This window comes from Cavenderia fasciculata (genome assembly GCF_000203815.1).
Source record: "Cavenderia fasciculata unplaced genomic scaffold Scf_Dfasci-G-o-33e01.r1-3, whole genome shotgun sequence".
Taxonomy (NCBI): domain Eukaryota; phylum Evosea; class Eumycetozoa; order Acytosteliales; family Cavenderiaceae; genus Cavenderia; species Cavenderia fasciculata.
Genome location: NW_004457734.1, coordinates 1,328,574 through 1,355,730, shown reverse-complemented (window position 1 = coordinate 1,355,730; position 27,157 = coordinate 1,328,574). Strand labels below are relative to the sequence as shown.

The window sequence follows — 27,157 nt, the reverse complement described above, 5'->3', positions numbered from 1 at the left end:
ACAACAACAACAACAACAACATATTTTTATTTATTTATTAAACATACACTGAAACAAATGTACAACTTCGAAGTTTATAAAAAGATTATATTGCTTTAGTGAAATCTTATAGACCATCACTAAATGCTTATTTACGTAAAGTCATCTATTTACAAACCAGCCATCATATTTCTAATATTTTTACAAACCACATTTTATTTCTAATTAATTAAAAGCACACCCACTGCGCAGTGTATGCGTCTATTTTTCTTCCCATATTATTTATTCTTTTTTTTGGTTATCTCATTTATACTTGTTATGAATAAAGATAGGCATATTCATTCACCACCTTTTCATTCAGTTATTTATTCTTTGTAAATTATTTTCCTTTTCTATCATCTTTTTTTTCCAAACTCTATTGAAATTTCTTTCCCTCATCTCCTGTTTTTTCTATCACCTCCATTTACACTCGGTTTTAAGAGTTACTTTGTATATCCTCAGGTACCACAGCTAACATCATGTCAAGTAAGTTCATCAATTGGATGGGGCTACTATCAACCTAACCATTTTTTTTTATAGACTTTAAAGCCCAAGCCGTAAAAATTGTCGTTGAATCTTCTCATAAAGAGCAAATTAATCACATATATTTCTAAAAATGAATCCACTGCCCAGAACTTTCTTTTCCACGAAGAAAATGATTTATTAGACGAATTAATTAAAACTCTCACAACAAACATGGATACATCCACGACTTCTGCAGATCCCGAAGGCAAATAACTATGATTTCATGAATTTGTCACTCCTTTCACTAAAATTTCTTTTTTGCACTTCTAGACTCTTTAGAAACCCTTTTATCTGATTGGATAATTGGAACTTATGGATCTCCCACTCCATCCAATGAAGTACGTATATATCATTAAAATATTAATGGACACATCATTCTAACCCCAAGAAGTTGACAAGTGATTCTATGTTCTTTATAGGAAGAGTACAAGAGCTATTAGTCGCCACTGATGTAATTCTCTCCCGATACAAAAACAAATCATCTAGCAAACTAAAAAACCACCCTCTTTTGGTTGTTGCTGGTCCACCAGGTATTGGAAAGAGCAGATTCCTTCAAGAACTCGAGGATCATGTCAAATCCCTTGTCAAAGATCTTCCATGCAACCAACTTCATGTCAACATCACTTTTGGAAATGGAAGCCCACTCGATACTTCAGTCGAAACAGTCGCCCGACTTTCAGTTGCATTTCGTATCTTGTTCTCCTACTTCCTAGGTCCCTCAAATGACTACTTTTTGTTTCGTAGATCTTTACTTCAACAGAAGTTTGACCTCTATGATTTCCAGGTTAGAGATGCTATCAATATTATTGTATCCGATTTCAAGTCACGCAATAATATCGGCGACCAGGATATCATTGTCACTCTTGGTGTTGACGAGTTTCAAAAGTCATTGTTGGATCCCGTCCGTGCCTATGGGTCGAGGGATGAATTCCAACGATCTTACCTCAAGAATGTTGTTCTATCAGTTTCCAGTCTCCTCACATCTCCTCCTTCTGGTACATTCGTATCTGTTGTTTTTGCTGGAACCTTTCTTCAGCCAATTTCAGAGGTCATCAATCGGGCCTCATCCCACCATTTCATCCACATTTCATTGCCACTCTTGACACGAGGTGAATATCAGTCAGTATTCATGGAATTCGCAAAAGACTCAGTCCCTCCCTTTGACATCAACAACAAAGCACTGCTTATTGCTTTGGACTCGACTGGTGGTTGGCCGCGCCCAATTGAGTTCTTTCTTCGTGCACTATTGGAAAGAAATGCCCCATTCGAGCGTCCATTTCGATTACAACAAACTCCAACACTACGAGATTTGCTCACAAATATAACCAAGCTCTTGGCAACTCAGTATCCTCTTGCCAACAATGATTCTTTCCTACAACTAGTTTGCCACTCCATCGTTGAGGATCGAATAGCCATTTTTGATCAACCAACACCCAATTCAATTACATATGGCGAGCTCCAGAGTAATGGTGCAATCTTCATTGCAAATGACGACAATGGGAACCAAATTGTCCGTTTGCCTCTCTGTTTTTTGATATCCTATTCTTTGCAGTTCTTTGGGGCTGATCACAACATCAACAGGATGATGAATCTCATCATGGATATGGATCACGATCAGAACTGGGAGGAGTTTGTCGCTCGATATGAACTCCTTCGAGCTTACTCCTATTCTACTCTTGGTATATCTACCCCAACTATTGGGCACTATTTCAAGAACGCTTACTATTCACCATACACAATGGTCGATCACCTCATTCAAGTTACAAGTAAGTGAATACTTACTGGAAATTTGAAACAATTACTTATAATTTAATTTAAATTATAGGTGGAGAGCACCTTAGACCACCCCATAGATTTCCAGAGAATACCCCTAAAGACGAATTTTCTCTTCTTTTGACCAAACTGGAACAAGGATCTGTCATCTCCAATCCCAAGGGAGGAAAACTCGATTTTATTTTCAAGAGGAACATTCTTGATGTGAACTCTGGCAACGAATTTAAGGGGAACTTCATATTGGCTGATGCCAAGTTTACAGAGAATAATATTATTCTGGACTTCAACTCTCAGATTGTGCCAAGTTTGAATAAAGCTATTTTACTCGATCCGAATGGTAATCACATCGTTCTGTTCTCAACCAACAGACGTTTACCCCCAAACATCAATTCCATTTTGGATGTACAAAAGTATGGACGAGTAATAATTGTTGCAAAGGGAAACTTCAATTACTTTGCCTACCCATTCGGACAGTTATTTGAAGATCCAACTGTAGAACAACCATAGCCAATTGTTTAGCCAACATTCAATCAACTCCTATTTCAAATATTAAATTCATAAAAAAAAAATATATTTTGGATCAATATACAATTTAGAGGACAAACCCTGACAAATAATCAATTTGTGATAATATACTTTATAATTATTTTATTACATTGTATTATTTTTAAAAGGAATGTGTTAACATTTATATATAGTTAAAATAAATAATAATATTAATAAGTTAAATTAATATTTGTATTATTGCCAATAGGATATGGATGGTCGTATACTAGGATTAGACAATGATGGCTTGGAATTGGATTGGAGCAGTAGAAACAATCTTGTAACCAAAGTTAACTGGTTGATTTGGTTGGAGTGGAAGAGCCCATGTTTGTGGGATCCAGTAGGTAGCGTCAGATTGACTTGGCATAAAGGCAGACCAAGCTTCTATTGGCGCTGGTGATGAGTCAATAACCTTGAGCTTAAGATTGGCAATTGGAGTCGATCCAACGTTGGTAAGGAATGCATTGTATACTGCCCACGTTTGTCCATTCTGAATCCAGCTGCTTGACAATTGTTGTTGAATAGTAATTTTGTTAGTTGGAGTACCAGTGGTTGATGAACCAGTAGTGGTGGTGGTAGTAGTAGAGCCAGAGGTGGTAGTACCAGAGGTAGTTGTCGATGATTGTGATCCAGTGGTTGATGATTGTGATCCAGTGGTTGATGATTGGGAGCCAGTAGTGGATGGTGATCCAGTGGTCGATGATTGGGAGCCAGTGGTCGATGTTTGGGAACCAGTAGATGATTGTGATCCAGTAGTGGATGGTGATCCAGTAGTGGATGATTGAGAACCTGTCGTGGATGATTGAGATCCAGTGGTCGATGATTGGGAACCAGTGGTCGATGCTCCAGAGGTCGATCCAGTAGTTGGAGTTACAGTACCTATTGTTAGAAGATAGATTTAAAAAAAAAAGTATTAATTATTTATTTCTTTATAAAATACATTCTTGAAAAAGAGTAATTGAGATTGTGAAGAGGAGTTGAAAAAAAACAGAAAATGGTTTTTGAATGTGGAAGAGACAAAAGGATAGAAAAGAAATGATTGTCCAACAATGATCTTTAGATTTTAGTGAAATAAACCACCATCTTGATCATCATTGTCATCAAAACTACTACTATCACTGTCACTAGTGCTGCTGCTTGATTGATTTTGAATATTACCTAAACAAATTTGATTTCCAACTTTGGTAAATTTAGTTGGTTGAGTATTGATTTGCTTGATATAATTGACAACTTGTTGATTGATGGTTTTGTAGTCACCATTCAAGATAGAGTCAGTATCGAGGGAATCTGGATTGAGCGAGAAGAAGAGATGGTTTTTGATGCTGGTTGAACCGAGATACTTTGTAAAAGTGTCGGTCCATTGATTGTTTTTGGTGTCGTTGTTCTTGCAACCCCATTCGCCCATGATGATTGGCTCGTCATTGGTTTTGAGGAATCCAAAGTGTTGGTTCCAGATATTGGCCATGTTGGATGGGAAGTTGGATGCACCAAAGTATGGTTGTTGGTAGACACTGCCACAGAATGTGTGTGGAGCATAGACGTGACGGTTGGGTTGTGCGAGCGACACTGGGAAACATTGAGCGGGCGACATGTTGCCACCCCACCAATTACCAACTTCGTACGAGCAGATGGCGTTGGCATTGTTTTCAATACCCTCGATGAAAAAGACACCTGGGAAGGTGGTTCTCGAGAGGATGGCATTACTGATACGTTGGAAGGCTTGGTTCCAGTCGGTGGCAAGGTTACCGGTTCCCCAAGTGGCACGTCCGTGTGGTTCGTTCTTAATGTCGAGTGCCCAGATGTTCCAGTAGGTCTTGTAACGGTTGACGAGCGACACCCATGTATCAATGGTCATTTGTTCAGTGTAGGTGACACACTGTCCGCTTGGATTGACGATACAGCTGTCTGAATACCACAAGTCGGGAATATAGGCAGATGCGTCGAAACGATGTTGCTCGGGAATAGCAAGGATACCACGGGCGGCAGAGGCAGCGACGATATAGTCCAACACTTGGAGAGCAGTCTTTCCTTGGAGACCTGGATTCAAACCATAGTTGATCTTGGATGGCCATCTGTCATTGAGAATCATGTCGATCGAGAATGGAAGACGGAGGGCATTAAAGTTTTGGTTCACCAAAATGTCGAGCAATGCTTCAACCGAGGTTTGTTGCAAACCACCCGGTGAAAAACTGTCAGTCTCGAGACCAAACCAGGCAATACCCTGAACACGGATTTCCACTCCATTCAACATCATCTTGGAGCCCGAAGTACGCCATTGCAACGAGTCAATATTAAAGCATGTATCGGCCAATGCAATCGTCGAGAATAGACCGATTAAAAATAATATTAATATTTTACTATTAATATTATTCATTTTTTTTTTTGGATTGATTTATGAATTGTACAAATAATATTGTGATTTTTGAAATTATATTTAATTTGATTCAAAATATATTTTTGATGTAGTAATAAATATAAAATACAAAAAAGTTGTAGAATTTAATTTAAATTCTATTATACACAAAATAAATAAATAAATAGAATAGAAAATAGTTTAATTTATATGATTGTAGTGATTCAATTTTGATTGGTGTCTGTGTGTGTGGGTGGGTGTTAAACAAGTCGACCGAATGACGTTGGACAGACGAAAAGATTAAAATAAATTAAATAAATAAATAAATAAATAAATAAATAATGGGTATTACGATGATACGAGGAGTGGACGGTGATTTGATTATTATTTTTTTTGTGGTGTTGTAATTATTTATAGATGAAATGATTCCGATGGATTGATTAAATTAAAAGAATTATTGGTTGGTTGGTTGGTTTTAAATTATTTTGACGACGGATGAGAAAACAGTCGATCGATAATAGACAATAGGATGAGGAGGAAGGAAGGAATAATTATTGATATATGGTAGTTAATTGGCTTAGTGATTGAATTTATAGGAAAACAAAATTGTTTGTTGATTGTTGATTGATTTGAATTGAATTGAATTGAATTGAATTATGTTTGTGTTTCTAGAGGAGTTCTCCTACGTATTGCTTAAATAGCTTAGTGTTTTGGTGAATTTAAATTGTTGGAATTTAGAGTTTTTAATCGATGGGATGGATTGGTTGGTTGGCAACATCAGAGTGGGGGGAGAAGGGATAGTCGCTCTATCTATTCTTCTCTCTCTCTCTCTCTGTTCATGGCACATTGTTTAGAAGTGTTATACACCATTATCCAATGGGGATGGTGCCAAGGTGTGTTTTAACAGGATAAAAAAGTGTAGGAAATTGCAAGTCAGATGTGTGATTGGGAAATTGATCATTTCTATCTATTGTTAAATTGTGTCTGGTGGTGGTTTTTAAAACCGAGAGAAGGAGAAGGAGGGTGGCATATGTCAGAAAGCCGTCTTTGTTGTTGTTGTTGTTGTTGTTGTTGTGTGTTGACAAACATAAAATTTTAAATTATCCATCATCATTTTTTTATCCAGCTGTAGCAGTAGCTGCCAAACCAAGCCAACAATATTGTGTATGTATGTACCACGCGCCAGAGACAGTCAGCCAGCCCGTCTCCAATCCAGAAATAAATATTAATATGCATATGTCCACGGTGGGTGGCGGCGCGGTGTAGTATTAAATTATAGGGTAACGCTTGTGTTACACCACACCATGCTAACATTGGAAAATGAAACAACAACCCACCACCAAACACCACACCTACCCAATCTAGATTCACACACGATAGTGACTGATGGTTGTGATGCTTATATGATACTGCAGCAGTATCACACAAACATGTTTTCCACTCCCCCCCCCCCCCCCCCAACTCGTCGACACAGCTGACTTTTTGTGCTACTTTGTATCTTTAAAAGGGGAGAGAGATCGGGATGGTATTGTTTTGTGTTTGGCTCGAATAAGAAGAAGAAGAGCAATCAATCAATTTTGGTTGATGCTTGATTAAATCGGTGTTGCGTTGTTGTCATGGTCGTCTCTCGCTCTCTCTCTCTCTCTCTCTCTATATATTCCAAATTAAAACATTGAGAGGTTGTGCATCATCATCATCAATCATCACCACCACTTCTTCTCATTCCTAATTCCTCTTTTATCTATTACATCATCAACTTCACGTTTCGTTCTTTGCAAAGCAGAGAGAAAGAGAAGTGGATGATGAAATGAAACAACCAAACATATAGATGGATATATATCTATAGATAGATATATATAAAAGAGAAGAAATAATGGGTTGGGGTGAGATTGAAAGGATTGAGGGAAAAGTAATAATGAAAGAGGAAGAAGAAGAACTTTCTCCTATTCGCTCGTTCTCATCATGTTTGATCTATGTGTGATAGATATATTAAAGATAGATATATTAAGATTATTTCTTTGCACGGTTGATGATGATGATGTGTTTGTTGGAGGGAAAGAAGAAAAAAATAAATAAAATGTTTTTTGTTGGGGTTGTGCGGTAACGGCTCGTTGTTGTTTTCGATGGTATCTCGATTCTCCTTTACCAGCATGAAAGTTTTTAGGACACGACCCGCACCACCTCATAGCTGGCACCCCCTTTAATTGGATTATTCGACAAAACCAAACAACCTCTCTCTCGAGGATCCTAAAACAACAACAACAACAACAATAACGCGCACAAAATAATAATAATAATAACAACAATAGATAGATAGAAGAGGGATAAAGATAATAACATAGATATAGATAACCAACCCACCCCCATTAGTGTATTATAGATCTTAAAGGAAACATTCACATTCACATTGTATATACTTTTAGAAGTTGATGGTAATACCCACAACACATCAATCGTAGATTAGGTATACAACAACAACAACAACAACAACAAGCTGTGTACTATATAAATATAAATAATATATATTAAATATTAAATTAAAAATGGGTAGAGACGACATTGATATCAATGCACTCCTGAATAGACTTGAATTGGTCGAAAAGGAGGTGGCAAAGATTCCACAGCTGCAAAGAACAATAGATAAACAACAAATCATCATCAACAAGTTGGCCAAATTAAACAATGTAGATATAGATCTATTAGGTATGTTTGTCTTAAACTATTATTAATATTAACCCAAACCACTAACACATACCTACCTACATTAGATTTAGAAAAGGATGATATTAAATCTCCATCATCGTCATCTGTAACAATACCTATAATAACAACCACCAATTCACCAGTAGTTGCTGCCACTGTTGTAGATTCATCTACACCTCCTGCTACTCCCCCCAACATTGTACATGTAGAATTAAATAATAATAATAATAATAATATTAATAATAGTTTGCCATCATCAACCAATTCAACACCAAATCTAAGTTCATCATATGGTATATCTTCACCTAATCTACCACCATTGTCACCCTCATTGTCTAGATCAAACTCTATGAATGATAAAGAGTTGACGGGCGTTGCGAGCAATATACCAATCCCACCTCCCCTACCACCTCCAGAGAAATTAAAGAAATTCCAACCGACTGCACAATGGCGTAAACCATTTATGGCATTGATGGGTGGATCAAGATTAAAACGTGAGGGATCAAAGGATTCAATGGAAGTATATCTACCACCCATGTCCCCAAAATTACGTTCTTCAAGCAATGCCGATCAACAACAACAAGAACAAGAGAATGCTGCTGCAGCGGCGGTGCAATTGGCAACATCACCAGATGTAACACAATCTTTCATACTCAAGCATGAAATGCCACCATTGCCAAGCGGATCGCAATGGGCTGTCGTGTGGGAATACGATGCATCTGCGGAAGAGTGGACAAGGGGTATGATTGCCATTCAATTGGAATCACGTCCTTTTGCAAGCGGTGCTTTGCGTAGTGCCTACAAACTTACGACCAAGATGAACCCAACTCTCTACACACAGGCTTTCTACAGAGACCAACACAGCCAATACGAGGAAGGCAAGAAACTCAACCTGCGCAAGTTGCCTCGTCTATTTGGTCCAGTCGACAGTACCTATGTCGCCAAGTTATCAAAGACGACCGTCTCGTTTGAACGTTACTTTGAAGATGTCAAGATGCAGATGATGTGTAGAGAGTATGGTATACGGTACACGGCAAACTCGCCACCCAAACCCGTCGACTTTTTGTCTGCATGGGTTATCGAGGTACAAGCAGACAAGGGAGACCACAAACTCTATGGTTTGGAGATGTATATAGATGGAGAGTTTAAGAAATTAAATAGTAATTTTGGAAGTGTATTTGGTGACAGAAATACACCACAATCATTTTCACATTTCTCGTACGAGGCTAGTGCCCACGAGTTGATTATTGTCGATATCCAAGGTGTGGACGATCACTACACCGACCCTCAAATACATACCAAGGATGGTGAGGGATTCGGTGCTGGCAACCTAGGTGAAAAGGGTATGAAAAAGTTTATAGAGTCTCACAAGTGTAATCCTATCTGCATTCAACTGGAATTACCACCCATTGGCATTGACTTGAACGATTCAAGAAACATGACACGTGTCATTCGTGGAACCATGATGTTACCAGACCTCAAACCAGACCTCGACCCCAAGTTGGATATTACTTTATCCAACATTCCCCAAAACCCAGCACAGAGCGAGTTGTCTTGCGTATCTACACTCACCGGTCACTCTGATCGTATCACATCAATTGTGATTGACACTGACAAACGATTTGTCTATTCAGGTAGCGGTGATGGCACACTTAAAGTATGGAGTTTGGACAGTCTACAGTTGATAGAGACTATCCGCGCCCATCGAAAATCAGTCACGGGTATCTGCTTCAATGACTCTCTCCTCTTTACGTCATCGGCCGACCAAACCATTAAAATCTGGGATCGTTCAACATACCAGTCTGTCGGGTCACCATTAGACGGTCACACTGGGGAGATTAATGGGGTCTGTATCGATGGAGCTCGTAACCATCTCTTTAGTTGTAGTTTTGACAAGTCAATTCGTGTTTGGGAGTTGGTTGATGGTGGTCGTGGAGGTGCTAGCTGTATCAAGGTTATGACTGCTCACAGCAAGAGTGTAAAATCTATATGCATCTCTGGCAAATATCTATTTAGTGCATCGAATGATCAGTCTATTAAAGTTTGGGATTTAGAGATGTTGGTTTGTATCTATGGTATTGGTGATGCTCATGATAGTTGGGTCACCGCATTGGGCATCCACAATGAATCTGGTATTCTATTTAGTGGGTGCAGAGATGGTGGTCTCAAGGCTTGGAACTTAAACACCTTTATGCCATCGTCCGAACACGACGACAACACAGACGCCATTGTCGATGTATTGGTCACCAAAAACTACATCTTTACAGCATCTGAAGATTCATCGGTCAAAATCTATCTGCTTCCTGCCGAGGAAAATGATAAACTCAAAAATGTTCTAACTCTAAAGGCTCACAGAGGTTCTATCTATTCAATAGCATCAGATGGATCACGTATATTTACAGGTGCAAGTGACAATTCTATTAAAGTTTGGACTTGGAAAGATAAATAATAATAATAAATAATTTTATATATATATGTATTGTAAATTAAATTATTCTTTTTTTTTTTTGTACTGTTATATTATTTATTAAAACTTCACTTTTTTTTTTGGTCAACCTCTAAAACTCCAACCTATATCTAATCAAATGAAAGTAACATTAAAAAATAAGAAATCTACTATGATTGAAATTCCATTTATTTTTGTTTTGTGTAATTCTAAAACTATATTTATTTATTTATTTATTTAAGATGTATCTATTTACAAAAAAACTATTTCTATTTACAAAAACTATTCTATTTCTATTTCTATTTACAAAAAAACTATTTCTATTTCTATTTCTATTTCTATCTACTAAATCTATTTAAAACACTTGGACCTTTCATTGAGGATGATAAAGTAGCCAAACCAATGTTACATCTAGTGGTGGCATCTTTTGTTTGATTTTGATAGTAACCAGTCTTCATTCTATCAAGAGATAATGATTTGGATTGGAGATCCGACAAGAGTGATTGTAAACGTTTGGTTTCATCTGGTTGATTTGAAAACTTTAACTTTTCTTTGGTATCAAGCAACGATGATTGGATCAATGATTCAATATTTCCAAACATTGAAGTACTTTTAAAGCTACTATTTAAAATATGGTACTCTCCAGTTCTTTTGTTGTATCTTGCCAAATGTTGATTTACTATGTATGAGACAAAGAGAGAGAATGGTATATTTGTAAATTAGATATTGTGAATCCAAACGGTTAATGAACCAACTATATATTTTAAATTTCTTACCCTTTTTTTCCATACCAGTTGCTAGTTCTTTGATTTGGTTGATTTCATTCTTTACATCCTCGGCACATTTCCATATTGGATCACCTTCTGTGTATCTTGCATGAACGTGATGGTGGTACGAGCATTTCGATGTACAAACGGTACAGTGACTATTTTTCATACATGCACAACCTTCAAAAATGTTGTGTCCCTGGGTTTTGGTGTAATCAAGACTACAGTTCTTGTGGCACACCAGGTTGCTACAATCGGCACTCATACAGATGGTAGAGTAGTGTCCTTGGCCAGGTACCAAATACTTGGCGTCGTCTAATTGTTTCTTGACCGATTCACCCTTTTTGACAACTGTAGGCATTTTGTCTACGATCAAACCATTCAGTCCTTTAACATCTCCAAGGATTTCTTCTTCAACAACTCCAAGTGTTACAATCTTTAGGACCAAATCATTTCTGTCACTGTATCCATCATCCAATTCTTTTGGATCAAATGATTCTCCATCTTCTTCTTTTTCCTCCTCCTCATCATCATCATCATCCTCTTCTTCTTCATCATCATCATCCTCTGGTACTTTAATTTGTGAAAAGAAAAATGATGCAATCTTTTTAGATTCCGCATCCATTCCACTTGGGATGGATACGTTTCCTTTTTCATATTTGTTGTTTGGATGATCACACCTAATTTCAAAACAAAAAACAACAACTTAGTATATATACATTGGATAGTGTTATTATTACTATTATTTGTTTGTTTGTTTGTGTGACATACCATAGATTTTCTAAATTAAGGGATGGTTTACCTTTGATATCAGGTACAATGTCACCGATATTGTTGGTTGTTCTTTGAGCAGTTTTATCAGAACTGCAATTGGTGACAACTACAGCTACACATTTTGAGGCATTCTTTGGTACAATAGAAAAGAGTTCACCAAGTGACTTTCTAACTGATGTGTCTGATGGGTTGATGACTGGGTTGGATACATAGACCAATTTGTTTATTCTTGGAAGAGAACAAAATGACTTGACAATGGTACTAGTATCTTGATTTTGAGTGTCACCATATGATGAAAGAGATGGACAATCGACCAATATAAATTGAAATACTTTTTGGCCATTGTACTCGAATGAGATTTGGTATTTTACCGGTCCATAGGTACTCTTTTGTCCAAGTTGAGAGTTGAGTGTTTCATGTCCCTTGGGTCTCATATTTTGTGGTGATTTTGATTGCCCCATCAAAATATTGGCACTAAACTCTACAAATGAAGTTGTGCCACCGCTCTTTGGACCTGCAAACAAGTTTGTCAAGATTTGGCATTTCTGACGTCTCTTCTTGGCAACCATCTTTTTGGCCACATCTACAAATGGTTTGAGAAGTTCGTCTTTGTTTGTATTGAGGTTGACCAATAATGAAACATTGGTTTCTTGATAGATACTTTGAACCTGAAAAAAAAAAAATTAAATTAAATGAAAATAAATAAATGTAAATAATAATAATAATAATAATAATAATAATAATAATAATAATAATAATAATATATACTTACAATGGGTGGAGACATTATGATGATTCGATAATTATTTATGGCAAATGGTATTGGTAGAAGTAGTAGAAGTAATGTAGTTGGAATTAATTAATTAACAGTAGAATAACTGATTTCCAAACTTTGGACTCTCTTTCTATTTAACCAGTTGGTTCCAAACCAAAGGACGTAGAAATTCAAATCCATTCCTTCATCCTTCTCTTCTATTAAGTATATATCATTATTTGAATAAGCAATATATTAAACACCCACCAACCACACTATCACTATCATCATCAATAGCAATATTTTGAGTATAACAATCATGCATGATCTTAACTTGATAAAATAGTGAGAGATGGTATCAGTAATTTGAGTCAAAGTGCACGTGTGAAATGAAATGAATCTATAGAGCATTATACATATCGTTATTATTGTGGCATACATACATTTGTCAATAGATCGATAGTAGTAGTAGTAGTAGTAGTTCGCATAAATTCAAGGTGAATCTAAAGATTAACCACTAGTAGTACTATAGTGAAAAATCAAATGGTACTAAGCAATGATTCTATAGAAGATACTCACACGAGTGTCATATGATAATGAGCAAGTGTCGATCTATAGATTAGATCTATAGTCTTTGATGTCTAACTAGATCACACGGGCATAGCATTGTAAAAAATGATGACAGTTAATAAATGTTATTGCTTGTTTCAAAAGAAGTAGAATAACATTACCATCCATCTTTGGTTTAGAGCACCACCAAATTAAAAAAATTCAAAATTTGATTCTTTTTCGATTGTTTTGATTTCAAAGGGTATCGACGACTCCTCATGAGGATTAATATTAGTTAACATGAGAAAAAGAGGATGAGGTCCTGTTGAAACTCTTGGAAAGATTAATTAATTAAATAATTTCCAGTAGCAGGTACTTATCATTGTCATTATATTATATATATTATTTATCTTATTGTTCAAAACAAAATCAATTTTATTTCAGACTGAAACTATTTTCCAAAAGAACTCTAATAATGGATTGATGGATTAGATAGGATTATTTATCCATTAGATTTAAAAACACAGATGATAATTTTGAGAATCCAACTGTAACCTTTTCAATGGTATGATTGGTCAAATCGAGGTAATAATTGGTTTGTGTTGAAAGAATGGTTTGTAATTCTTGTTGGAGCGATTCTAATCTTTTGGTTTTGGTGACCTTGTCATCATTTGATTGATTGATCAAATCCGACATTGATTGGATTTCTCTTTTTTTGGTTTCAATAAAATGGTCCATGTAAACAGGACCATTTCCTTTCCAATATCCAAGGAGGGATCGGAATTCTTCTCTTTTAGCAGTATACATTTTCAAATGGTCTTTTACTTGAGAAAAAAAAACAAAAATATATAATTTAATATTAATATCATCAAAAGAGTAAGTAAATTAGCAATTGTTAATTTAATTTAATATTCTTCTACCTACAATTCTTTTCTAATTGATCAAAATCTTTTTTAATTTCATCAGTTCCTTTTTTCACAACCAATGCAGATTTCCAGATTGGATCACCTTTGTTCCATTTTGCATGAACATGGTATGAATATGAACAACCTAAAGGACAAACTTTGCAATTATTGGTACTTTGCATTGCATGACAACTTATAAAGATGGATTTTGGTGTATTCCAAATTACATGCTTGATGACAAACTAGGTTTTGACAGACTGGGTTGAGACAAATAGTTGAAAAGTGTCCCAATCCTGATTGAGGTTTTAGTAAACCTCTATCCTCTAATTGACATCTAACAGCTTCACCTTTGGCAATCATCGGTTGAATCTGTTCAGACAATAATATCTCCAATGCCTTGATATCATCAGTCATTTGTTTTTCAGCCAAATGTATTGTACTAACCATTTCAGTTGTATCAGATTGGTCAAGAGTTTGTTCTTTTAACATTTTAGAAATGGCATCCATATTTTTTAATAACAAGAAAAAAGGTCAAGAAAGAGTTCTATTCCTTAAACTCTCTAGTAACATAATACTTAAATACATAAAGTAATATTTAATATTAATATTAATAGTCCAAATAGAGAATATTAATATACGAGATTAATAAATCTGGTACACTTGATCAGATGTTTCCTTTGAAAAAAAGCTATTCATTTGTTTGAGTCATTATTCTTTAGATTTTAGATTAATCATAGATTAGTTTTACTATTGTTAAAAAAAGAATAAGAATAAATAATTAATAATATTATTATTAGACTTGGGGGGTAAATGATGCTTTGATTGCGAAGTAGAGCAGAGACGTTCATTTCTCCTTTTTTATTCCAAAGGAAAGGGGGCACTGAAGACACCACCGAAGCAATCAGTGTGAGCTTCTAAATTGATCTTTGTGGTAACGAAACACGAATATCTAAAAATGGTGACGATAAAGATGAAGGGGTGCCCCTTTCCTTGAGTGGTTGTAACCCATGGTCATAAAACAACGTTGAAGACGCCCTTAAATTGGGAAAAAATCTCCCGTGACCAATCATCTTGTTGCAAGGAGAAGGTAGAAAAAATGAATGAATTTCTTGTCTTCCCGACACTATCAATTTTATTTGAATAGTTTGACAACACATTGTTGTTGTTGTTTATATTTTAAGATATCTATCTTTACTTTTTTATTTGAATCGTCAACACAAATATTTAAAAGAATTTGATTGAGGTGAAACCGTTTACCAAAGCTAATATAAATTAAACAACAGTGAACATCAACCATCATTAATTTCTTTTCCATTGTAATTTTAACAAATCTACCTATTACATCACACATTATATAATTTAAAAGATGAAATATTTAATCTTAACTGTATTCCTATTATTATCACTTTTCACTAATCAATCATACCAACAAGCTATAGAGTATGATACAACGATCGATTGTTCAACACCATCTGGATGTGATTTCTATGTGGGCGCAAACTGGGTCGGTGGAGTTGCTCCAACAGCCGAACAAGATGCTGTAATTAATTACCAAGGAGACTTGGCAAAGACATTCACTGTCTATACCTTTGAGAGAGAACTCATCGTCAAGTCTTTGACCTCGACCAACACAGCATTGATCGCCAGAGCTGGTGCCTCCATCGGATTGCTCAATGTAACCAAATCACAAGTTGATTTTACTGGTGCATTCAATTCCACCGTCCAAACCATCGTCTCGGATACTGCCACTTTCACCATTTCCAATGGAGCTGCATTTACTTTGGTCAACGCTGCCAATTTCTCAGCTGACTCTTCTTTTTCAGGCAGTGATAATTCCTCACTCACCTTTTCGGCTGATACCAACTTTACTGATACTGTCTCGCTCAAGGACACTTCCTCACTCACCGGTCTTACCACCCTCACATTCCAAAGTGGTGTTACTGTCGAAGGTGGAGCTACCGTCTTTGTCAACGCCAGTATCGCAGGAGAGAGTAGTTTTGCCGACTTGAACGTCACTGGAACTTTGGTAGTATTGGCCAACTCGCCTGTCACTGTCAGTGGTAATTTTGATGGTAGCAGTTCCATCGTGAATGTCCAAAGTGGAGCCAACCTCGGGTTTAGTCAAACTCCAAACTTTGTACTCTTGAAGAACGTCGCTGTCGCAGGTACACTCGCCTTTGACAATACTGCTGCCACCATCACAGTTGCTGGCGTTGTCTCTGCCAATGTCCTCTCGTTCACCGAAACTACTTCGACCGTCACTTTTTCGGGTGCCCAAACCATGATCCAAACTCTTCAATTGACCAGCACCACACCCATCACATTTGCAGGTACCACTCAAATCGTCACCATTTCCCAAACTGGAGACATCCAACCACCCTCTTTTGCAGACCTCTTGTTCACCTCTGTTGCAGCCATCACCGGTACCTCTCGAACCTTTGCCAACGTAGATATCACCGTCAATGGTGTCAATGCCCAATTGACCGTCTCCAACTCTTCCATTGAATTTACTGCTGGTGGTATTGCCGTCACCCAAGGCAAGTTGAAAGTCACTGGCTCCACCATCAGTGGTCCCGTCACGTTGGCTCCATCTGCCCTTTTATACACCACCAACTCTACTTTGGATGCCGACCAAATCATCGCCAATGGCACTACATGGTATCCACAATCGACCAACGTCACCGGTAACCTCGAACTCCAAGCAACCGCCGTCGTCAGCTTTGTCGCTGCCACCCTTGTCGTTGGTGACACTCCAGTTGTCAAAGTAGATGGTACCGTCAAATTGGGAGGTGCCAAGCTCGCAGCCGACTTTGCCAACACAGCCGTTCAAGTCAACAAGAACTACACTCTCATCTCTGCCGCCCAAGAACTTAGCGGTGAATTTTCCACCAAGACTGTTACCAAAACCGGTGTCACCTTGGAATACAAAGTACAAAACACTACCCTCGCCGACGACGTTACTCTTGTTCAACTTGTAGTTACCAAGATCAACTCTGGTGGTAATACCAATTCATCATCATCTACATCTGATTCTGAATCTGAAGAACCATCATTTGGAACCCAATTAACTGTATCATCTTATTTATCTGCTAGTTTTATTCTTTTGTTGTTATCATTATTACTTTAAAAAAAACTAATAATAATATAATATAAACAAAAAAAAAAGCAAATTGTAATAAATAAATAAATAAATAAATAAACCTTTTTTAAACTCAACCATCATCTAAAATAATTTATATATATTTGTGTAAGTTAATAATAATACTATTAATAGTTGACTTTGAAAGATGAAGAATAATGACACACTTAGTGAAATTAATAATAACATTCTTCAGTGTTACCCCCCACATCGTGACATTTTTAAAAGATATTTAAAACGAGTCGGCACTGGTCTACTTTATTTAAAATATCACTGAGTTCTTGAGCAAGAAGTGTTCTCATCATTTGTATATTAATATTTTCTATTCTTAGTTGTCAGTTGTTGTTATTAGTAGTAGTTTTAAGAAAGAGAGAGAGAGAAAGAAAGAGAGAGATAGAGAAAGAGAGAAAGAGAGAGAAATGAAAAATAATTATTTTTATACTTTTACATTAGTGTTAGCATCGTTACTACTATCACTGCTGACTTGTACAGTTGCACAAGCAAATAATACCTTTGGTGGAGGGAATTTGCTATTAACTGATACCTTGACAGCTAATCCAGAGGTTTTATATGAGTTCACTGCAAAGGGTGTCAATGTAAACAATTATACTACTTGGGTTCAAGATGTAAGTCAGAGACAGACAGAGAAAGAGAGACAAAGAGGATAGATATTTATAAATAGAATTAGGTTATTTATATTTACTTTTCTATTTATATTTAGAATTCAACAATTAGATGTGTAGCAAATGATATTGCATTTTTGGATGATTCTACCTTGTTATTGTTGGACGAGCAACAAGGTCTCTTTTACTCATCGATGAAAGGCAATGTAAAGGGTATTTATAACAACATGACTACAAATCAACCAGGTCAACTTGGATGTAGTCTTCAACGTCTCTTTGTCGATCAAACCAATCAAGATATTTATATTACAAGTACCAATGTCAACTGTGATCTAAATTATGTTGTTGGTGTATTTGTTTATGATGTTGTATGTATATCATATCATATCATATCATATGATGATGATGATGATGGTGATGATGATGATGTATCATTTATTTATTTATTTACTTACTCTTTGTTTTGTTTCTGTTAGAATGGAAAATATAAAAATACAATTTTAAATAACAAGTTTAATACAACATTGGGAGTAGCAGTTGATTCAAAGGGAACTGTATGGATACCAGATGTAGATGTTATATTTGCCATTCACAAGGATGGATCGGTCGATGAATACGACCCAGTCAAGAATAAATTGGCTTATAATGGTATTCAGGTGACAACTAGCAATACCATGTTGATTGCTGTGCCTGCCACTCACCAAGACCTCATCATCGAGTTGGACACCAAGGGACGTGTATTGAGAGAGATTGTCATGGTTGGAAACACCACCGCGACTGGTCAAGAATCGGCCATACCATGCACCATTGCCATCAACCCATCCAACGGTGATATCTTTGTGGAAGCTCCCTACGCCTCTAAAAAGGAGGGTAGCAAAAAAGAGGAAAATGTCATCCAAGTCTATGACAAGAAAGGCAACTACAAGAGAAGTTGGGGTGGTCACAGTTGTAAAGATAAGAATATACTTTGTGTTCCACAATATGGTATGGTTTTCATTCCTGAACAATCTCTATAACAAGTAAATATATATATAAATAAATAAATATAAAAAGTAAATAGTAAATTAAAAAAAGGAAAAGAAAAAAAGACAATGAATTACAAAAAGTCGACACTTTCAATTTTAAAAGTTAAAGTATGAAGACAAACATACAGAGATAGAGAGATATATAGATTGAAGAAATAGATTGATAGGATTAAAAGATCATATAGATGACAAAGCCAACATCTACACCAATTAGTAAAAGAAAATCAAATCATCAAGGAAATACTCACGTAGCGCATCATCATCAACTACATTTATATAACTCGGCACAATCTGCATCTGCATCTGCATCACCGACTACTCAACAACAAGAAGAAGTGGGACAAGAACAACACGACCAACAACAACAACAACAACAACAACAAGAGGAAGAAGAAGAACAAGAAGAAATAATATCTTCAATGAAGTTTCAGAAAGATGATGAAGAATCTTCACTACTTTCAAAATTATCAATAGTAGATGATAAAGTGAACAAAGATGATACCGAAAAGGAAAAGGAAGAGAGTACGACTAGTCCGACGACGAGTACTACTCCACCATCACCATCACTATTTGCATCGATATCAACATCACCACCTACTACTACTACATCTGCTACCACACCAATTACTACAACAACAACTACAACAACTATTGGAAATACAAAGAAAACAACAACAACATCAAGTTCGACTAAATCAAAATCATCGTCTAGATCATCATCAACTTCATCTACGATTGCAGACAAGTATCATCAGATCATGTTGAATCAATTAGGATTGGCGATGGGTAATGGAGCACAACATGCACATATGGGGACGATAACCAATGCAAACATGTTGGTTAACCCTGCTACTATGCAACCTCCACCTACATCGTCGATTGGACAGAGTTGCAAGTATGGCGAACTCAAACATCGTAGTCTTTTGACACAGGCATTGTCTCGTACTCTACCTCCAATTGCTATTACTGGAAAGGGTCAAAACATTGCTTTGGCTGCACGAATGCGATATGATACAATGCAAATCAACGAAAAGATTGATATTATATTGGGATTCTGGAATTTGGTTTCGGAATTGAAACGATACACAATCAACACGTTTGTAAACTCGACTACACAAAGTATACTAGATTCAAAATACACAAACAAAAGTGGAAAGGAAAAAGATGTAAATGGAAAGGATAATAAGGAAGTTAATGGTAGTGGAGGTGGAGGTGGAGGTCTAATCAACAACAAGACAGCTGAAGAAAAGGAACAATTATTGTTGGACGATTTTTACTCTGATTTTCCATCATCAAAGAAACCTCACAAGAAACAAAAGACTGAAAAGAAAGACATGGCAGAGGATGAAGAAGAGGCAGAGGAACGTGCAAAGTTGGATGCACTTTTGCCAAAAGAACAAACTAGCAAAGCCTACAAAAACAAGGGTAATGAACTATTTCAAAAGAAACAATACTATGACGCACTGTTACTTTATGGTGAGGCACTTCGTTTGTATAATAGTGAACCTACCAAAGACCCACAAATACTCATTTCAATACACTCGAATAGATGTTTGTGTTTGGTACATTTAGAGAAATTTGAAGAGGGTGCAATGGAAGCTACACGTGGTCTAGAATGCAACCCTGAACAGTTGGCACACAAACTATTGTATCGTCGTGGTATTTGTAACTTTAGTCTACGTCGCTACAACATGGCGAAAAAGGATTTCCAAGATGCACATAAATTGGTGAGCAAGATTAAAATGGATGGATCTGATTTACAATCGATTGAAAGTTATCTTGAAAAGATTGGAAAGATCAAAGGTGCTGGTATATCAGACAGCAGCAACGACTCGAATGGCAACGACAATGGAAAGGATCAAGAATCTATAGACAACCAAAAGATTTCAATTGTTGATAGTCGTGTATCATTTAGATATGCTTCAGAGAGTCTTGGTCGTATAGCAGAGGCTACAGATGATATCAAAGCCAATACAATCTTAATCAAAGAGAATGCATATGTTACTTGTTTAGATCGTGCTTCTTATTCTTCTCATTGTCATAATTGTTTTAAAGAAACTCTTTCACCTATTTTGTAAGTAAAACATAAATATAAAGTAAATTAAACAAACTAAACAAATATATTAATCAATTTATTTTGATTTAGTTGTAAAAAATGTAATCATTCACAATATTGTAGTGAGAAATGTTTGAATCAAGATTTCATTAAATATCACGAGATGGAATGTTCAATTGGATTCTTATTATTATGTTCATCAGAAGGGTTATTAACCATTCGTTTATTAGCTCAAAAAGCAAAAGAAAAGAAAAAGAACAAAGATAAACAACAACAACAAGAGTCAAATAATAATAATAATAATACCAACAACAACGACAATAATAGTAACACCACAAATCAAAGTCAAAGTAGTCAAACAACATCAGAACAACAATATATTCCAAAAGTTGATTCTACCATTACATCAAATGCTTCAAATAATAATAATAACACTTCTACTCATATTGGTGGAAATAGAGATTATGTTATAAATAGTGGTACAACATTGCCATTATATTTTGAAGAAGTTGATCCAAATCCAGAAGCTATTATTGGTGATTTAAAACTTTATCATCCAAATTACGATTTAATCTATTCGTTTGATCCACATTACAAACAACATTCTCATGAAAGATTGGTAGCACTCATTATCGAAGCTTTTCTTATTCAACGCTTCCTTGTTCAACGTGGTCATGAATTGGGAATTCCAAAGGAAGATGCAACCATCCTAACCATTGTCAGACATTTATGTCAACTGTCATCGTACATTTACTCGATTCCAGTGTTTATTACTCAAGACGATGATCAAGAAAGATGTCATCATGGAAACATTCAACGATTTATTCCAATTAAAATTGCCTATGCCATTTTCCCAGTCTCTTCACTACTCAATCACTCTTGTGATAACAATACCATCCTCCAGTACAATGGATCGTCCATCACTATCAAATCATTGAAAAATATATCGAAAAATGATGAAATCACCGGTTGCTATGGTCCTCACGCCTTCCATTTAGAACTTCGAGAAAGATTAGAATGTTTAAAAGAAGAATATTTCTTTATTTGTAGATGTCATGCTTGTAATGCGTATGTTAAAACAAAAAAAAGAAAAAAAGAAAAGAAAACGAATGAATAATTAATTGATTTATTGTTTGTTTTGTATTTTAGAAAAATTGGACCAAATTTATTAAGATGTCCAACTCAAAGTTTAGAATCTGGTGGTGAACAATGTAAAGGAACATTATTGGAAAGAGTTGATACTAATAGTTTGGGACAAGAAGAAGATGACTCGTATCCAGAAGGTGCTTCGTATGACGACTACAATGGTAGAAAGTTTGTTTGTAGTATTTGTTCTTTGGAGCTTGGAAAGATGGATTGCTTCATGTTGACCTCTCAATCGGTCATGTCAGGTGCCATCTTTAGCAATGCCACCAAATTATTGATTGACACTGAACACCACCAACCACCTCGCGAGGTAGAAGAGATGTTGTTCAAGTGTTTGGAGATTCGTAAACAAATCTATCATGTAAAGAGTAGAAAGATTGGAGAGGTGTATGATGCATTGTCACGTTACTATATTGCCAAAGACAAGTACAAGGAAGCTGTAACCTATGCCGAAAGAGCCATCAACAACATATTTTTACGTCTGGGACACTCTCATTCGACCGAATTGGCTCGCGAGTGGGCCAAACTTGCCAACATTTACATTAATGCAGGCGAACCTGCCAAAGCCATCAAAGCCATCAACACATCCGAGTCGTTGTTGGTCAAGTGGAAGACAGAGCCATCCGACGACGAAATACTCGCTCAACTTCACAACCACAAAAAGGTATTGGATGCCTCAAAATTGATTCCTGGCACCAACAAGGTCGAAATCAATCTAACTCAACTTTGGTGTTCTCCAGACTTTGATTCTGACCAATTCTTCCATCGAATGATACTCTATCACAAGGATAAAAATAATTTTGAAAATAAACTCTAAAAGATAGAGAAAGTAGAAAATTAGAGTTTATGACAACCATGAACGATTATAACCAGATATCGACATTAATTATAAATCTCTTCCTTGATCTTCATCCAATTCAATGAAATGCCAAAAAAAAAAAGGCATGGATATTGGGGCGATTAACAACAAAATCAACAGCGTTGTAATAACCAAGTTTTGTTGAAGGCTCTACCCCTCCCTTCTTTTTCAACTAAACCATCATTTGTTGTTATAACGAAAAAGATATCTTTATTTATTAATTACAAATATGAAATTATTCTCTTTTTTAACTATTTTATTTCTTTCAAGTGTATTTGCATTGACAACAAATGCTCAAGGAAACTTTTACATTCATGTATTGGTATATACAAGCAATAATTTTTGTGGAGCACCAAGTCTTGTAAAAGTATCCTCAGTAGCAGTAGGCCAATGTTACCCTATCAGTGAAGGAACCGCATACAAATCATTTAAATACCAATTCGATGATTTGAATTCAAATTACCAATTGTAAGTTACAACTAAAAAACTCTTTCCTGTTTTATAATTATTAACAAATCTAAAATCTATTTTAATTTTAAAACATTAATAGAGATGCATACAGTGATGCAAGCTGTACAGTTGGTCAAGCTACTAAATTCTCTACTGCATTGGAAACTTGTAATGCAATGGGTTTGAATAGTTATATGATCAAGAATATCAATAATCTTTTGTACCCTACTCCAGGATTCCATTATTATGAAAGAAACCCCATAAATTCGTAAGTCTATATAGAACCATTTGAACAAATAATCATATAGACTCTAAATTGACATGATAATCTAACTATCTATTTTTGTAACAGTGAGTGTTCAGGTGGTTTTTATACAGCCAGAATAATGATTAAACCAGATGCATGTGTTCCACTTGAAACCTTTGAAACTGGTTTTGGTATGCTATCGGCTTCTAATGGTGCTACTAATACCTCACTCCAGATAAGTTCACCCACTTGCCAATCAGCCCAAAATACAATTTTGGGTAAATGTGCGACTGTATGGCCCGAAGTTCCCTTTGTAACGGTCACTATACCATTTTATATGGATGATCCACTAGTAGGTGTAAATGCAGTCTATTTTAACTATGCAAACAATCCTTTTAGTCGTTGGTTCCTTCAATTCGCATTGGCAAACAAGCAATCGTCTGGAGCAGCCGGTCAAGGAGCTATGTGTGTCCCAAATTCATGTCGAATTACCGCTCTAAATGCAGCTACAAGTTACTCTATGAATGTTAGTATCACACTTCCCTATGAAAATTACATGCCAACTCCATTTATCGATTATGTAATTAAAAATTATACAACTCTTCCAAGTATGTCACACATCCTATATATAATTAAAAATAATAATAATAATAGATTAATTAATTAATCTATTTTTTTTTTTTTTTTCAATCTAGCCCCAACTTTAGAAGTACAAGATATAATCACTTCCACTTCTGCTACATTCATCTATAACCATACATGTATAGCTTCAGTTGGCAACATTAAAATCACTCTGACCCCCAATGTTAGTTGCTCGTCACCTACCAACAATTCATTCTTTTGTTATGGACTAGAACCAAGCACTACCTACTCGTACGGTATCAATGTGCTATGTGTAGATTATCCTGTCAATTCGATTAGATCTTTCACAACGCTCGCTGCACTTCAAAAGCCAAACATCTGGGTCAAACAAATCAACACCACTGCCTTTAATGTTACCTATCCGGCTTCCGGTGGTGTTCCAGGTGGTAGTTCATATGACGTCGATATCGAAGGTGTCGGTTCCATCTATTCCAACACTACTCTCACCAATGTAGTTGTCAATATTACCAATAACATTGATCCAAGTGGTTATAACGTCCAAGTAGTAGCTCGTAACAATAATATGACTCAAACAAATTATTTCCTATTCCAATTTAAAACTTGTAAGTATATAAATCTAAATCTAAATATTATTCGTATTAATAATTATTATTTATACTCTATCTATAGTATTGATAATTGAAGATGTTAAATTCAAAGCTGAACAAACAACTTTAAATGTTACATGGATGGTTAATGATACTGAAACACCTGTTGAACGTCAAACATTTGTTGCATTCTCTACATCACTCGGTGGTGCATACACACAGAGATGTAATATCACATTACGTGAATCATTTAATTGCATAATTGATGGTTTGTCACCAGACACTTTGTACTATATTCAAATCACTCTCCGTGATATTTACTTTGAGGATATTGTCTCTATCAATTCCGTCAAAACCATTGCTCCTCCCAATAACAGTTCGAGTGAAGTCAGCTCTGCCATCTCTACGATCATTGTACACCAACAACAACAATCTATGTTATTGTTATTCATTATCTCTTTATCTTTATCTTTATTATTATTATTATAACATGCTTTGATTAAAATAAATAAATAAATATGAAAATAGATGTCTTCATGCATCTTCAACTTGCAACATTATATTTTAAATTAAATTAAGAATCAAAGCAAAAAGGAAAAGTAATTCATTTTTGTTTATTATTATTATGTTGTTTTGTTTGTGAGAAAGAGATAAGAGATAGATAATATAAATAGATGAGTAATACTAGAAGAGGAGCAAACAATACAGCAAATGATAATGGATTGAAACAACTTCTTGACGCAGAGGATGGTCAGGGAGACACTGATCACGTCCTGCAAACCAATGACCAAGGTACACAAAAGTATAAATGGGAGGAAAAGTTTGTAAGATCGTGGGAGACGATTGAAGAAGATGAAAAGGGTCTCAGACCATCACTACAAGAAGACAGAGACACACGTACACGTCGACAACTAAAGGATGACCAACGTGTTCGTCGTGGTATGCAAAGACATGTGTGTCTGGTGATCGATCTGTCGAAATCACTCGAAATACATGACCTCAAACCAAATAGACATCAAGCAGTACTCATTGCAGCAGAGAACTTTATCAAAGAGTTCTTTGATCAGAATCCCATCTCTCAACTATCACTCATCATCACCAAGAATAGCAAGGCCGAGAAAATAAGTGATCTATCAAGTAATCCAAATCGTCACATTCAACTATTGAAAATGGTATCATCTACCATTGAAGGTGACCCTTCAATTCAAAATAGTTTAGATGTTTCAATTGCTACATTAAGGTAAATATAAATATTAAATGATGATGACTCAAGTTTAAACTTACTAAACTTTACACTATTTGTAGTTATGTACCAAAATATGGTAGTAGAGAAGTTATATTTATTTATTCAAGTTTGACTACTTGTGATCCAGGGGATCTAAGTAAAACTATTACAACTTTGAAAAATGAAAACATAAGAGTATCATTTGTACATTTAGCCGCTGAATTATATGTTTGTAGACATATTTCAGATGCAACTAATGGTAAATATAACATGATAAGATAATTATGGATGGATTAATGATATTAATGTTTAATTTTAATTTTCCAAAGGAACAATGAAAGTAATTGAAACAGAACATCATTTAAATGAAGCATTAATATTACATTGTCAACCACCACCAACCATTGGTAAAGTGGAAGCAGCATTGGTAGAGATGGGATTTCCACAACAACATACTTCACAGACACCAATGATGTGTGTTTGTCACGAACAATTTAAATACGTTGGCTATACATGTCCTCGATGCCAAAGCAAGTTTTGTGAACTACCTACAGATTGTCAAATATGTGGACTTTCTTTGGTTTCTTCACCTCATCTTGCTCGATCCTATCATCACCTTTTCCAAGTACCAATCTTTCGAGAAGTCAATCCAAAATCAATACAACCAAATCTAAAATGCTATGGATGTCTATTACCAATCAAACCAAACTATCTAAACTATGGTTGTCCACGTTGCAAAAAAATATTTTGTTTTGATTGTGATCAAGTGGTTCATGAATCCATTCATAATTGTCCTGGTTGTGAAAATGGTTTAGAATTCTTAGATGAAAAGGATAATAGAGAAGAAGAAGAAAATAGAACTACTACGACAATCAATAATAATGACAGCGATAATAATAATAAATTGGTTCAACAACAACAACAATCAATAGTTGATCAAATGTTGGTTGATTCATAAATAGGCAACATAGTTTTTGGAAAATAATAATAATAATTGTTTGTTTAATTTTGTATTTATAAATTTAATATTAATATGTTATGTGTATGTGTATATTTTATTTTGTTTGTGAATAAATAAACCTAT

At 35.6% G+C, this 27,157-nt stretch overlaps 10 protein-coding genes across 10 annotated transcripts, besides 2 other annotated features; 7 read left to right on the top strand and 3 right to left on the bottom strand.

Moving 5' to 3' along the window:
* Positions 1-497: 497 nt before the first annotated feature.
* Positions 498-504: a sequence feature (Short protein (DFA_04787, EGG22657.1) was converted to a misc_feature.).
* Positions 505-558: 54 nt separating this feature from the next.
* Positions 559-632: a sequence feature (Short protein (DFA_04787, EGG22657.1) was converted to a misc_feature.).
* Positions 633-714: 82 nt separating this feature from the next.
* On the top strand, positions 715-2,823 carry DFA_04786 (uncharacterized protein; the record flags this gene model as incomplete). The annotated part of the gene is made up of 4 exons (XM_004360450.1): positions 715-748; positions 814-885; positions 963-2,309; positions 2,369-2,823. 4 exons carry the CDS (start codon positions 715-717, stop codon positions 2,821-2,823), a joined length of 1,908 nt encoding a protein of 635 aa, XP_004360507.1.
* Positions 2,824-3,094: 271 nt separating this feature from the next.
* Positions 3,095-5,236, bottom strand: DFA_04785 (putative cellulase; the record flags this gene model as incomplete). Its single annotated transcript, XM_004360449.1, has 2 exons — positions 3,095-3,741; positions 3,940-5,236. 2 exons carry the CDS (start codon positions 5,234-5,236, stop codon positions 3,095-3,097), a joined length of 1,944 nt encoding a protein of 647 aa, XP_004360506.1.
* Positions 5,237-7,758: 2,522 nt separating this feature from the next.
* Positions 7,759-10,367, top strand: mhkD (putative protein serine/threonine kinase; the record flags this gene model as incomplete). The annotated part of the gene is made up of 2 exons (XM_004360448.1): positions 7,759-7,918; positions 7,990-10,367. 2 exons carry the CDS (start codon positions 7,759-7,761, stop codon positions 10,365-10,367), a joined length of 2,538 nt encoding a protein of 845 aa, XP_004360505.1.
* A 234-nt stretch (positions 10,368-10,601) lies between these two features.
* Positions 10,602-12,692, bottom strand: DFA_04783 (uncharacterized protein; the record flags this gene model as incomplete). Its single annotated transcript, XM_004360447.1, has 6 exons — positions 10,602-10,612; positions 10,711-11,043; positions 11,141-11,311; positions 11,399-11,811; positions 11,903-12,573; positions 12,678-12,692. 6 exons carry the CDS (start codon positions 12,690-12,692, stop codon positions 10,602-10,604), a joined length of 1,614 nt encoding a protein of 537 aa, XP_004360504.1.
* A 72-nt stretch (positions 12,693-12,764) lies between these two features.
* DFA_04782 (uncharacterized protein) lies at positions 12,765-14,620 on the bottom strand (the record flags this gene model as incomplete). The annotated part of the gene is made up of 7 exons (XM_004360446.1): positions 12,765-12,877; positions 12,936-12,987; positions 13,103-13,162; positions 13,239-13,271; positions 13,734-14,032; positions 14,133-14,258; positions 14,341-14,620. 7 exons carry the CDS (start codon positions 14,618-14,620, stop codon positions 12,765-12,767), a joined length of 963 nt encoding a protein of 320 aa, XP_004360503.1.
* An 859-nt stretch (positions 14,621-15,479) lies between these two features.
* DFA_04781 (uncharacterized protein) lies at positions 15,480-17,240 on the top strand (the record flags this gene model as incomplete). Its single annotated transcript, XM_004360445.1, has 1 exon — positions 15,480-17,240. The coding sequence occupies one exon, from the start codon at positions 15,480-15,482 to the stop codon at positions 17,238-17,240; it is 1,761 nt and encodes a 586-aa protein (XP_004360502.1).
* A 431-nt stretch (positions 17,241-17,671) lies between these two features.
* DFA_04780 (uncharacterized protein) lies at positions 17,672-18,891 on the top strand (the record flags this gene model as incomplete). Its single annotated transcript, XM_004360444.1, has 3 exons — positions 17,672-17,878; positions 17,974-18,243; positions 18,352-18,891. 3 exons carry the CDS (start codon positions 17,672-17,674, stop codon positions 18,889-18,891), a joined length of 1,017 nt encoding a protein of 338 aa, XP_004360501.1.
* A 75-nt stretch (positions 18,892-18,966) lies between these two features.
* Positions 18,967-22,919, top strand: DFA_04779 (SET domain-containing protein; the record flags this gene model as incomplete). The annotated part of the gene is made up of 4 exons (XM_004360443.1): positions 18,967-19,008; positions 19,086-20,974; positions 21,047-22,024; positions 22,106-22,919. 4 exons carry the CDS (start codon positions 18,967-18,969, stop codon positions 22,917-22,919), a joined length of 3,723 nt encoding a protein of 1,240 aa, XP_004360500.1.
* A 271-nt stretch (positions 22,920-23,190) lies between these two features.
* Positions 23,191-25,416, top strand: DFA_04778 (uncharacterized protein; the record flags this gene model as incomplete). Its single annotated transcript, XM_004360442.1, has 6 exons — positions 23,191-23,429; positions 23,512-23,679; positions 23,764-24,266; positions 24,354-24,863; positions 24,931-25,291; positions 25,377-25,416. 6 exons carry the CDS (start codon positions 23,191-23,193, stop codon positions 25,414-25,416), a joined length of 1,821 nt encoding a protein of 606 aa, XP_004360499.1.
* A 106-nt stretch (positions 25,417-25,522) lies between these two features.
* gtf2h2 (TFIIH subunit) lies at positions 25,523-27,031 on the top strand (the record flags this gene model as incomplete). The annotated part of the gene is made up of 3 exons (XM_004360441.1): positions 25,523-26,088; positions 26,154-26,332; positions 26,403-27,031. The coding sequence occupies 3 exons, from the start codon at positions 25,523-25,525 to the stop codon at positions 27,029-27,031; spliced, it is 1,374 nt and encodes a 457-aa protein (XP_004360498.1).
* Between the last annotated feature and the right edge of the window lie 126 nt (positions 27,032-27,157).